We start from the raw sequence: 13,497 nt of genomic DNA, 5'->3' as shown, positions 1-13,497 counted from the left end.
AGTCACTCTCAATACAATGGGATTTGCAGGTCATCGTTCCCCTACCCACCTGGAACGCAAGGAGCCGTGAACCCGTGACGGACAACATGGAGAAATTTGCTATTGAGACGGAGCTCATTTACAAGTATTCCCCTTTCAAATCAGAATGGGAAGTGATGGACCAGTTCAATAAGATACGTGGTGAGAAAGGTACATCTGGATGGTGCAGGTCACAAGTGAGGTATTTGGGTTTTGGTTGGGATTCATCTGGTTGACTTGTTACTTTCTCAGGCACTCTGGTGATCATCTTTAACCTCAAACTAATGGATAATGGAGAGCCAGAGCTGGATGTGACTTCTGACCCTCAGGATATTCAGATGGCAGAAACACCCCCAGAGGGAACGTAAGTGTGACTGGTATAACAGGCCCTGATGAAATTTGTTGTAGGGTTTGGCTATATACTGTGTGCATGGGGTTTTTTTTAAGATTCTCTTTTTGTAGAGAATTAGAGAATTTAGAAGATCTGTAGTTTTTTCTTAAGCAGTTTGGGGTACATGTGTGTCAGCCCATGGGTGTTGTGGCTGTGTTTGGGGTGAATGCCTACAATGGCTGATCTCAGCTTAGCCAAAGCAGAAGACTCAGTGTCCTTCAGGCACCATAAAAAAAGGAGCCCTAAGCTTTATGTTTGATTTTCTACACTTATCAAAGATGTTTTAATCAGAATGAGAGCTGGTTCTGAGTCAGTGCTGCTCCCAAGTTGCTGTTCCATTTTGTGGCAAAACATGAGGTCAGCCTCTGGAGCTGGGTAGTATGGAAGGCAGGTGGGGTGTATCATCACATCTGTCAGGGAGCCCTTCTTCCTGCAGAGGGGCAAGAAGGATGTGTTCAGAGGGCAGCTGGAAGAGCACAGGCCCCTGTTTAGAGAGAGCTGAATGTTTGCTGAGTTGATCACCTGTAGCCTGAAAACAAAAAACTGAGCTGAAATGAGCTAAATGCTTAAGTCCCAGAGCTCCATGGGCGCACCTAGCAAGCTTTACCTTTTTGATGAGATTACATGCTTCTTCTCTGCAGCGCTTGAATTTTCCACAGGAAGTTTCAGACCCTGTAAAGCAGCTCTGTCTATGTATTAAAGTGATGTTACTGGGCAGATTCCTTGGGGCTCTCTAAGGGATCTCAGCATCGTTAATGCCTGTTTGTAAGGCAGGTGGGATTGCTGCTGGTCACGGCCTCTTCTTTCTGATATTGTGGTACCATGTGTGTCAGTGAGTAGTGCAGGTTCTGAGGCAGTGTACCCCTGACTCAATGAAGGGTGAAAACGCTCTGGTAGGTTTAACACTTTTAGTGTTAAATAGTCCAGTTTATAGCTTTGGCCATTATTATCCAGATGTAATCAAACTCCCTCTTCAGGTTGCAGTAACATGAGTATCAGTGTCTTGTAGCAGTAGTTATGATGTACAGCTCAACAAAGAGTCTGGAGAAGACATAGGTAGAAAAAAAATTAAAGAAAAGCTTTACTTAATGTAGCTTCATGGTGATTAGAACAGAAAGACCTTTTCTTTCACCTGTCTGTTTTGCTAAGGGTAACTCTTGGGCATATTCTGAAGTAGATGGCTCTCTTGCAGCAAGCCGGAGCGGCGCTCCTTCCGTGCCTATGCTGCTGTGCTTTATATTGATCCCAGGATGAGGATCTTTATCAATGGACACAAAGTACAAACCAAACGACTCTCATGCTGCCTCTACAAGCCAAGGTGAGTGTTGGATCCAAGATCTGTGGGTATGTGGGACCATTTGGAGTTAGAGAAAAGGTGTAGTGTTTTGCTCTCCAGGTGTATCTTGCATAATTCCGTTCCTAACCCTAGTGCCACAGAATCAGACCATAGGAGAATGGCATGTGTTGTTGACATCGAAGAGCGATACATGATGGAAAATCGAATGCCTTTGAAAATCACTTGAGTCATTGGTGCAATTTGGCTCCCTTTCAGAGCAAACAAAGAAATTAAGATCCTGGTTGTATGAAATACCATATTCATACAAAACTGTTGGGTAACTGTGGTGGTGTTGTTGAGCAGAAGAAGGAAATACATATGGTGGGTGTTAGGATTATTTCCAAAAAGAAACTAGACCGAGTGCTTTGAAACAGTTGCTTTTTTATGTAGCTAATCCAGGTTTGAATAGAGATTGAGAAAAAGCTTTCCCTATATTCCTTTTAGATTTCCTTAAACAAAAAATGTGAACCGTGAGCTGGGGTATGCTGTCAGTTGGCTGAAGAGAGACTGGAAAAGGTTACTGGGATGGGAGGGGAAAGGGAAACCTGTATTTCAGTCTGCTTGAGGCAGACTCTCTGGGAGCACACAGTCTGCATTCTAGATACCCTGGCATAATTTGTTTGAATCAAGTAGTAGTAATTTTGTAGAGTATTTGTGTCTTTTTTAGTATAGCATTTTGGGCTCACTCTCAGGCTACTAGGCGCTCTTAGCAGCCACAGGCGATTGTCATGCCACTGACAGTGCCTGAAGAGCCTGGCTGGTTTTTAACTTAAACTTCCTCAGCTCCTCACATGAGACTGTGTGAAACGGTATCAGAAACCTGACCAAAATGAAAGAATGTTACACCCACTGCTCCTCATACTGGCCAGGCCAGTTGTTGCCCTGCGGAAGGCAGGGAACTTGCCACTATAAATCCTGATTTACTGGATAGGGAATCTCTGGATTTCTCTATTTTTGACTGTGTTTTATTTGCATGTGAGGGCCTTGTGCTGCTTCTGCTTGTGCTGTAATCAAAAAGTGCTAGGGAGAGAAACCAGGTGTGGACACAGATTTTTATCTCATCAGAGACAAGCTTCTTGCGAGACTCATAGACAGGATGCCATCATTGTAGATGATGCTGCCAGTGTCACGACAATATTAGGTGTCCCAGGTCACCCCAAATGTTCATCTACCTCAGTGTCTTCTTCTTCAAGTGGTCAGTAGTCTATTCTAAGGAGCCCAAGCTGATGTGTGCTGGTGGCAGGTGTATCTCACAGATCTGCTTGTGCCGCATCTGAGCAGTCTCCTGTAGATCTGCTTATAGTGATAGGCCAGTACAAATTCCTAAACATTGTAAAGACATTTACATTTAAAAACCCTGCTTGGGGTTTTTAATTCCTGCAACAGAGCAGTAAAGACTGCAAGGCCTTCCTGCAGAGCATAGTGTAAATCTCAGTCTTGTGACAATTATTGTGGCTTTACTGGGCCTCTCTGGAGAGTGTCCAGACTGCTCCCTTCTGGCTGGACTTCCCAATGCCAGCTTTGGGCTCTAGAAGCTGCGTGGCCATCAGGACAAGCCGTCAAAACCTTTACTGTGGGTTCTGAGAGCCAGCACCGCTCTTGGGGTAGATACCACGCTGTGCCCTGGGCAGGTTGAGGAAGCTGTCTTTTTCCTCAGAAGAGCTCAAATGTGCCTTGGGTGGCTCTTTCTAAAGGGAAAACCAGTAAATCTGTCCATTCTGAAAGTGGTTACTTTGCTTTTACTGCCACACATGTGGGGTTTTCTTACATTTTTCTTCCTGAACCTGCTGAAAAGGGGGACTTATGCCCCCAATTTCCCTTTAGAGCTGAAGCCAGAGCTCACCATCCCCATTTATCTACTAGGCTTTGAGTGCTCCGCAGGGTAATACTGGGTTAATTCCTTGCATTTGTGCTAGCACTGTTTTGTGTGTGAATGCACAGGGGAAGGGACCTCCATTATGGTGCTCCTTTGGGGTCAGCTGATGTGGCAGTGATGCTCAGCTCTTTAGCATGGCTGTGTTTCTGGCCCACTAGCCTGGGCCAGGTAAATGCTGACCTTCCTGGTCAAGCAAAGGGATGGGGAACAGACAGTGGAGATGCTGCTGCCTTACAGCCTGAGTAGCTGGTGTGCTTGTCCGGGACATCTGAAGGGCTCTTTTCTTTCAGAGGGGGCTCCGTCCTGCCGTAAATCAGGTTGCCTTTATCTCTGAAGGAAAAGCCTGTACAGTGGCTTGTCTGCAGGTTCCAGCGTTGGTGTTAGTGGATTTAGGGTATGTAAGTGCCTTTACTGAAAAAAGGTTTTGCAGCCCTTGCACTGTTTTTCAGGAATAACAGTGCATCTCCTAAGCAGGACACTTGTTATCTGTTTGTCACCACCCATGTTTCTGTGGGAGAGGCTTCTCCTCACCTTTCTGGAGCTGATCCTAGTGGCAGGGGCTGGCTGGTTTTGTGTGGATCCTTCACCAGCCTTTGCGGTTGTGTTGCCACATTCCCAGCTTCCCTGGGAGTGGCCTGTGTCTCCTGAAGGATCACTTCCATCTCTTCCCTGTTGGAGCTTGTTTAGTAATATCGGCTGTGCAGGTAGAAATAGCCAGGCCACATGCACGGCCTGTGCCTCCATGAGGACACTCCAAGGCAGTTGGAATGAGTGTCTTGAAGGTCATGATGGTTCATGGTGCCATCATCTAGGACACCTGACAGTTGCTTACAGTGCTCCCTACAGCAAAGGAGTGCTGTCCCTAGGGTCCCCCCAAGTGCTGCCCTGCCTGCTGAGCTGGGCATGGGGGGATAATTCAGCTTCACTCTGCTTCTCTGTCTTTTTATTATCCCCTTAGAAGTCAGGCAGGTGTGGGTGAAGTAGTGTAGTTATGCCAACATGTTGAAAGCAGCGTGGCTTTCAGAGTGTGCTGTGTCCTGGCCCCAGATAGCTTTCATCAACCTTACATAGGTTAGAGATGACGCCACCAAAATCCTGACTCTTTAGCTCCTGATGTGATGAAATCACCAACTGTGATTTCTGGAAGTCTTAGCACCTGCCTGCTTTTTCCCCAGGGAGGAAACCCTTAAAAATAGCAGATGAGTTTAGCAAAATGTATTTCTGGGAACTGTGCTTGTGGTATTAATTTTCTAGATTTGGGAGCAAGGAATTCCTGTCAGTGAGATTATGTCTGATGTCAGTACCATGTGTGCTCACCCACAGAAACAAACCTAAACAAAACTTTTCATAAGTACAAGGTTGTTTCTCGTGAATCCTGACAGTTTGTCTGCCATTTGTGAGGAATTTTGTCTCTCATTAGGATCTAAGTGTGATTCCAATCAGTTGGTCAGTCAAGTGTTACATCCCCATGTGTTTTTGCCTCTCTGTAAAAACAGCAATTCTAGTGGCTTTTGCTTTAGTTAAATTCTGGAAAAGTTAATCCCATCCATTTGCGATGGGATTTTCCTCTTGGTATATCCAAAACCTCTTGGTATATCCAAAGATTTTCCTCTTGGTATATCCAAAACCTCACGTATTAAGGAACCTCTGAGTTCCTGCAGGCTCTGCTTGTCCTAGGTGTCATCTTTCCCTGTGACATGCTTGGAGATGATACACATTCATGAGCTTCTGCCTCACGAACACCAATCTCTCACTCTGCAGCAGTCAGTGAATTTGGATCTGTATTTGGCATGTTAGCATACAGGGAAGGTGAAACAAGCTGCTCCATCTCCAGCACAATTTACAAGGTTGTGAGTCAGATACAAAACACACAGAAGTGTCCTGAAACTTGAAGTTCTGATCAAATTGTTGTTCTACTTTGAGATAGCCCTGTGTGAGATGGACCTGTCAGACTGCACCCGTGGACAGCTGTTCACAGGAAAGGTTATTTAGCTGTGGTGCGAGGGTATTGAGAAGCTTTCCGTATATATTCACTCCTCCTTTTTACTTCTGAAGAAATGATTTCCCTAAGTCTTGAGATTTGCTACAAGAATATGGATATATTTCACCCCCACTGGTTAATGCAGGAGAAGAGAGGATATTGTGGTTGGAGCTAATACTAAAATATCTCTAATTTAAAAAGATTTTGCTTAGCTTCATCCAAAAATGTCCAGTTCATGGTATGTAAGCCTCCTCCATGTATTGAATCTGTTGGGAGGAGTAGAGTAGCATGTGGGGACCTTGTTCTCTCATGCAGTGATGAAATTTTGGTCTGACCTTACTGCTGAGTTTGCTGATTAATAAATTTTGATCATCACAGGATGTACAAATACACTTCAAACCGTTTCAAGACCCGTGCAGAGCAAGAGGTGAAGAAAGCAGAGCACATGGCGAGGATAGGTGAGTCGTCAGGGTGTGCATTCATCTGTTGCTAAGGGAAGGACTAAACCCTTGATTGGCGTGACCTGGTGTTGGCTACCTCTGGGATCACTGGAATTGCGCAGGAACTGAATTATTAGAGCAACTACAGATGACACAGACTTACGTTCATGCAATGGAAGGAATGTACATTGTTCCCAGAGACCATTTCATCTGAGTAGCAGATGTATCGGATAACCCGTGGAGTCCCAGCAGTTTGCCCCCACTCCAGCAGAAGCCTGGCTGAGCCCTGTCATCCTGCAGTTCTTTTCTCACCTTTGAGATATTATGAGCTTTTGGTTGTGTTTTCGTTCTGCACTTTTCCTGTTAAGGCAGTTTAAAAAGTAGATTTTTATTCTGTCACTTAATGTAAAGGGTGTACAAGGGAGCCTTGGTTTGTTTGGTTTTAACCCTTCCAGGCTTACCTTTTGCCCATCTAATCTTCCTTTCTTGTTAAGTCCTGTAATCTTCAGGGGAAACTCAGTTTGTCATAACTGGATATTCAGCATATAGGAATCACACAGACATATAAATACAGCATTAAACTGTATTATAACTGCATTAAATCTCCAGAAATTTTACACAAAAAGCAGTGTCCCTCCCTAACCCTTGTTGCAAAAATACTGAAGGAAGAATCTTGGAAGTTGTAAGTGATTTATATGTGACCTGTATCTTCTGGTAGGTTTCATAAATCAGCTACATAAATCACTTGGAGGCACATGTCCTCTGCCCCTGTGTCAGAGCTGCTTTAGGCATGTCTGCACGTGACTGCAGGTCATATATACAAGGGATGGTGCCGCATGCAGCCTGTATAGCATCACAGAGGGCAGTGTGATTGTGAGCCTGCCCCAAAGAAAAGCAGCAGAGTGAAATGGTGTGAATTGCCATGTTCCCTGTTCCTCCTTTAGGAAGTACAGCCTGGCAAGATAGACTTGGTAAGATGAAGCTTAAGCAGATTTTATTGTGTGTCTCAATCCTCATAGGTGAATTTATTTTTACATTGAGTCCTATAGCCAGGGCAGGTCTTGAGCACACACTCCCATTGCTTTTCAAGAAAATGCAAAGAGCGGGATTTAGAGAAGCTTCTTCCCTGAAGCAGTCTATGAGGCTTTCATGACATTTAAAAGTGGAGTTTAGTGTATGACACTGAAAAATGGTGTCCATTGTTGTCCCAGTGCTGAGAACAGGTCCCATTGGCCCTAAAATGTCACACATTTCCATCACCAAACCAGCCTGGTGCCTTTGGGTGTGCAGGGATCACTGAACCTGCAGTGTGCCCAAGGGGCCAAGAAGGCCAATGACTTCCTGGCCTGTGCTAGAAATAGTGTGGCCAGTAGGACCAGGGAGGTGATTCTTCCCCCCCGCCTGGTACTCAGCACTGGTGAGGCCACACCTCAAGTACTGTGTCCAGTTCTGGGCCCCTCATTTCAAGAAGGACATTGAGGTGTTAAGAGTCCAGAGAAGGGCAATGGAGCTGGTGAAGAGTCTGGAGTGCATGTCTTATGAGGAGAGCTGGAGTGCTTTAGCTTAGAGAGAAGGAGGCTCGGGTAAAACTACCTGAAAGGAAGCTGTAGCCAGGTGGGGGTTGGTCTCTGCTCCCAGGCAAGTAGTCACAGGATGGGAAGACATAGTCTGAAGGTGCGCCAGGAAAGGTTTAAGTTGAACGTTAGGATTAATTTCTTCACAGAAGGGATCATCAGATATTGGAATGGACTGCCCAGGAAGGTGGTGGAGTCACCATCCCTGGAGGTGTTTAAGGAAGTACTGGATGTTGCACTTAGTGCTGTGATCCAGTTGACATAGTGGTGTTGGTCACAGGTTGGACTCCATGATCTCAGAGGTCTTTTTCAACCTAATTGATTCTGTGGTTCTGTGAACTGGCCCAGTGCTTTTAGTGTGCAGGGATCACCAAACCAGCCCAGTGCTTCAGGGAGTGCAGAGATCACTGAATGGGCCTGGTGCCTCTGGGGGAAAGAGGGTGCTAAGCAAAGGACTTAAGACACTGTGGTGAAAACTCCCAGCTGACCTCAGACTGTTACTGCAAGATTGGAGCACACATGGAGCCACACATGGAGCCTCATATGGAGCCTCCAGGAAAACATGCTCAGGGTATTATCCTTTGGGGCCTATGTCTCATTGCTTTACTTACAGGAAAATAGATTTAATCTGTAGCACCAAGCTTTTTTGTTTTCCTGCTGGTAGAAATGATTCATTTCTCATTGTCTCCAGTACTCCAGAGGGATCATCACCCAGGAACGATTTGCAGTTTGCTCTTTTAAACCCAGGAGTACATTGTGACAAGTGGTGGGTCTCAGCTGAGCCAACAGCAGTTCCAGGATGCCAGAGATACCTGCCTACAAGGAATGTGTTGGAATCAGTCAGACTGAGAGATTGCTGAATCTCTGGAAGTAGCTTATGAGCTTGTGGAATCAAAACAGGATAACCAAAAAATAGCTGGATGGGGAAGATGTATGAGCAGCAGTGACTATTGGTGGCATGGCTTTGGCATATCTAAAAAGAGCTATGGCTCAGAAGTGAGGACATACATATATTTAAGATGAGGAAAAGCCACTTTTCATTCCCCAGGAACTAACTTCCTGCCTCATGCAAATGAGCTGTAGTATCCAGATTCCTAAGTGAGTGGGTGGACCTAGGAGAAAAGTACTGTTCCTGGGCAAGGTAGCTGTGAAAGACCATCACCTGCTTTCTGTGTTCTTCTGAACTGAGACTGAGTACTGCACTGAGGCACCTTGGTATTGCTATTGCCTCACTTCTGGAAATCCCCTTCCAAATTTGGGAAGGCAAACAAAATGGAAGAGGTGAGGAGTCATGCAAGTGTCAAGTACTGGAAGCTAACAGCTCTGTGCTGCTCTAGGTATTATTTCAGATTATTTTGGTGTGTCCAGTGACATGCTTGGCAGTGCCATGGGTACACCATGCCTGTTGTCCCCTGGGAGGATGTGTATATGGGTTCCAGCTGCTCAGTGCTCACTGTCCTGTATAGGACACTCATCTTTACGCCTTGGGGCCTCAGCCCTGTAACTGTATCAGTCCCTGTCAGCTGTCTCAGTTGTCACTGCATTAGTGGAGCGGGTTTGACCTGTGCCCTTCTGAGTTACCACTGTGTTCTTTCCACTAGCCTCAAATACTTTTAACCCACCAGCAACTTCCCTACAAGCTCTGATTGAAGTGGACTAAGTGCTTTAAGCAGCCTCCAGCCTCCTATTGGCTTGATTTAGCCACACTGTCTCTTGATGATGGCTAGTCACACAGCACAGTCCTTGGTAAGCAGCTGTGAACCCCAGAGCATGCTGCTGTGGGAATGAGGTGAACAAAACTCCAATGGGACAATGCACAGAAAGGAAAAGAGATTTGTGTTGTAGTCTAAGTGAACTGACTGGCTACAGACTCCAGTTTCTTTCTGGCAGGCAACCAAGTGCTGCTTTTTGGAGACATACTGGTAGTCCCTAGGAGCCAATTGCTAGCCTGTCATCTTCTTGCTTACCTCATCCTATGTAAATCTTAGGCAAGGTAGTTCCTCCACTGGTGTGTTTCACTGTTTTGAGTGTCTCACAGCCACTGTTTATCTCCCTGTGAGGAGAGCAAGGAGGGAGGTGGCTTCTAGGTGTGCTGTAACCAGGCTGCTGCACCCCCACGTGGGGGGAGCAGACATTGTTTGCCTCGATGTGAGCAATGCCATCTCTCAGCATGCGCCCTTTGTATTGCCAAATTACGGAATCATAGGATGACTTGTATTGGAAGGATCTTAAAGCTCATTTTGTCGGAAGTCTCCCTGAAGCCTTCTCCAGGCTGAACACCCCCAGCGCTCCCAGTCCGTCTCCAGAGCAGAGGTGCTGCAACCCTTGGAGCTTCTCCGTGGCCTCCTCTGGACGCTCTCCAGCAGCTCCAGGTCCTTCCTGTGCTGGGCACCAGGGCTAGAGGCAGCTCTGCAAATAAGGTCTCACCTGGACGGGGCACAGGGGCAGAATCTCCCCCTCCCCTGCTGCACATGCTGTGGGATCAGCCCAGGGCATGGAAAGTTTCTGGGGGCCAGAGCAAACAGCTGGGACAAGTCCAGCTCTCGTCCACCAGCACCCCCAATTCCTTCTTACTCAGAACTGCTCTCAGTCCATTCTCCTTGCAGAAAATGAGGTTTATTGAATGAATCTTAAGTAATATAAGGGTGGTATGTGCCTATCGTCAGCATTCCTGTTTTTCTAGGAGAGAGACAAAAAGGGGAGTTCCTTTTTTGTGGTAAGTTTCTTGCATGCGAGGATCATGTGCAGGGTAGGTTTTCTGAATGCTGGGTCCTATGTAACATGTAGCACAGATTTGTCTTTTTTCCAAGCAAAATTTAGCAATTATTAGAGATAAAAGTGTTTCTGAGAGTAGTCCTTTCACTTAATCTTTGTAAGAAAATTACCTGCTTGGAACTCCTTTTCAAGCCTGAACTTAGTCTTGGTTTTGTGAGAACCTTTCTCTGAATCACATTACCAAGCAGAGCAGGCAGGGCCACAGGCATCCTTAGACTTTCCAGTTCCTTGTTGTCTTCCTCACAGATCCTTCCTTCAAATGTGCTTTTGCACAGTTTATCCCTGCTATTGTGCCAGTGTTGACTGTGACCTCTGAGCATGTTTAAGATGCCATGTCAGTGGGACCCTCTCATGTAAGGTTTGATTTTTGTACCTTTTTGTGTTTCCTTTGTACTCTTATACACATCAGTGCAGCAAAGGCTCTCTGGAATTGCTCTCTTTGGGTGAATGCCTGACGATGTCTGTCCATACCAAATGGCTGACAGCATCCTTGTCCCTGTTTGTTTCAGCGGAAGAGAAGGCTCGTGAGGCGGAGAGCAAAGCCCGTGCCCTTGAGCTGCGCCTCGGAGGGGATCTCACGCGGGAGTCCAGGGTGAGCCTTGTGCTTTTGGCAGCATGTCGTGTTTTGAGCACCAAGGAGTGTTCGGAGCAATGGCGGTGGAGCGATGCTGACTGGGCAGCACCCCATGGTAGCATGCCATGTGCTGGTTAAGCAGGTGGTGGCTTCAGTCAGCAGTGAACTTCCAGCAACATTTAAGCATCTCCATGGCTTCATCACCACTGGATGTGTTTCACCATCTTCACATGGTGTGCAGCCCAAGTGAGAAGTGTGCTGGCATTCCCCTGCCTACACACCCAGTATATCCTGTGTGGGAAGGTGACCTCCAGACTCCAGGTGCTGTTTGCTGATAGCCTCTGTGGAAGTGGCCCCGGGAACAGACCTAGAGCTATGGGCTTTTTGGTTGTTCCCTGCTGCCTGTGCAGCTGTCTCTGCGGCAATTGGGCAGGGGTTTTTGCAGAGGGCCTCTTGGCTTCCTTCCAGTGGGACTGTGGCTTTGAGGGGCAAGGTTGAGCCCTGGTGCCAGGAGTTGGGAGGAAGTCTGGCAGGGACACCAGGAAGGGCAGTAAATAACACCAGTTTAAAATCACTGAGCTTCCTATTGGTATGTCGTGGAAACAATGGTATCCAAGTGCCCTGGATGTTTCCTTGTGCTCCATTGCCACTGTTTTCAATTTCCTTAATCCTTTTTTACATGTAGACATTTTCCTCCTAGCAACTGTGTAGCTGCTTAAACAACCTAGCATAAGTTTGCCCTACATGTGGAGTCACACTGGTTGTCATCATCTACCAATTTTAACCTCATTGCATTTAAAAACATTTCTCAGCTCTTCCTGAAAGAGCAGAAAATCATAAATTGAGTGAATTTTATGAATTTCCCAGCTTGACTGTGCAATGCCTGTTTGCAGGTGACCTTGCGTCAGGTCCAGAACTCGGCCATCACCATGCGGCGGGAGGCTGATGTCAAGAAAAGGATTAAGGATGCAAAGCAGCGGTGAGTGCAGGGGCTTCCAAACTCTGGAGTAACTAGGCTGTTTGCTCCAGGTGCTCATATAGCTCTCCTGTTTTGCATGTATTTTCAGTTCAGCTCAAAGCTTAAATATCTATGGGCATCTTATATGCCTGGGCTGTTAAACTGCGTAGCTGGGGCACTATTCTGGTTACCTCTGGTATTCCCCTCTTACCTGCTGAATGACATGTGGGTCTCTGGATTGGGTTGTTTGTGTCACGATCCGCCCTCATGGACAGGATTGTGATGGTTCGTTACTTGATCTCAGGGTACAAAACACCAACACGGCAAGGGGTTTGCAGTAACAGTCAAAATCAGTGTACTTTATTGAATAATCGCAGCAAAATGCATTGGAGGGGATTGGGGAAGAGAGAGAGAGAGAGAGAGAGAGAAAGAAAACCTGCAGGAAAGGAAGAGAGAAGGAATGGGTATAGCTACCAACGTAGTGGCAGTGTAATTCTTCGAGGTCCAGTTGAGGAGTCACTTTTGCACTGGGGAGATCTCGATCCTCAGGCTAACCCAAGGGGTTTTAATTAGAATTTTCTATGGAAAGTTGGGAAGGAGGTTTCAGTCCTTGGGGAGAAAAGGAGTCTTTTCCATATAGGGGTTTCATGTCTCAGTCTTGGAGGGAATGGCTTCTCCCATCTCTGTCCATCTGTCTCGGTGGTTGTACAGTGGATGAAGGGTCTTCTGTGGAGACCACGAAAAGGTAATTCGAGAAAAGAGTCCAGCCAGGTTAGGAGGTGGAAAAATCCCAGGGCCATTGTAGCAAAGCAATGCAGGCAAAGAAGGGCAAAGTGCCCCTTCTCCTTTCTCTGGGTTCAGTGTACCATGAGATGGACAAACACACCTGCGAACAATAACTCGAGTTCCAGTCCCAGGGCCCTGGCAAGCCCCCACCAAACCAGGATGTTGAACAGAATGTTCAGTGGTCTAAAAATCATGAGGCAGATGAGAGTATTTTCGGACAGAGTATCACAGTTTACTGTAAATATTTAGCTAGTTTTTACATCAGTTTTTTTCACTCTTGCTTTTTCACTTGCAGATAAGATTCAGGCTGATGAACAAATGTTCGCAAGTTGCAGTGAAACAGCTTTAGAAATTTTAGGGATGCTTTCTGAAAAAGGCTGAGTTTTGGTGTAGTCGGTGCTGTGAAATCCCAAGGCATTCTTCTAGCTTAGCTCTGGTGGCAATTAACTTTGGTTTTTGATGTACTCACAGGAATATTTTACTCTTCATATATGTTTGTTTTGCATTTCTCAAATGAAGTGAAAACCAGAACCAAATGCTGAGTTTGAGGAAGTTGGGGATTTGGATACAGAACGTCTCCATTCCCGCCTGTGTATGCATGCCCATTTGCATGGCTGCCTAGGTCAGAACTATCCCAGACTTGTTGCCAGAGATAGATCTAATGCATCTTAAGATGCTGAAAAGAAATAAATAAATACAGCTTTAATATAAAAGTGCTAGAGCTAGGATCTGAATGATACAGAAGCTTGTGAGAAACCTGTTTCCTTCAGCTTCCACATACTTTTCCA

The 13,497-nt window shown here is 46.1% G+C and overlaps 1 protein-coding gene across 6 annotated transcripts in view; it reads left to right on the top strand.

Moving 5' to 3' along the window:
* MORC2 (MORC family CW-type zinc finger 2) overlaps positions 1-13,497 on the top strand; it is a 50,058-nt gene that overhangs the window by 20,230 nt on the left and 16,331 nt on the right. For all 6 annotated transcript variants that reach the window (XM_038152172.1, XM_038152174.1, XM_038152176.1 and 3 more), the window contains 6 exons: positions 30-189; positions 271-382; positions 1,602-1,727; positions 5,981-6,060; positions 10,901-10,983; positions 11,859-11,944. In XM_038152172.1, the coding sequence (XP_038008100.1) occupies positions 30-189; positions 271-382; positions 1,602-1,727; positions 5,981-6,060; positions 10,901-10,983; positions 11,859-11,944 (647 nt within the window). The remainder of the gene's footprint in view (positions 1-29; positions 190-270; positions 383-1,601; positions 1,728-5,980; positions 6,061-10,900; positions 10,984-11,858; positions 11,945-13,497) is intronic.

This window comes from Motacilla alba, chromosome 15 (genome assembly GCF_015832195.1).
Source record: "Motacilla alba alba isolate MOTALB_02 chromosome 15, Motacilla_alba_V1.0_pri, whole genome shotgun sequence".
Classification (NCBI taxonomy): Eukaryota; Metazoa; Chordata; class Aves; order Passeriformes; family Motacillidae; genus Motacilla; species Motacilla alba.
This window is presented reverse-complemented; position numbering and strand designations above follow the sequence as displayed.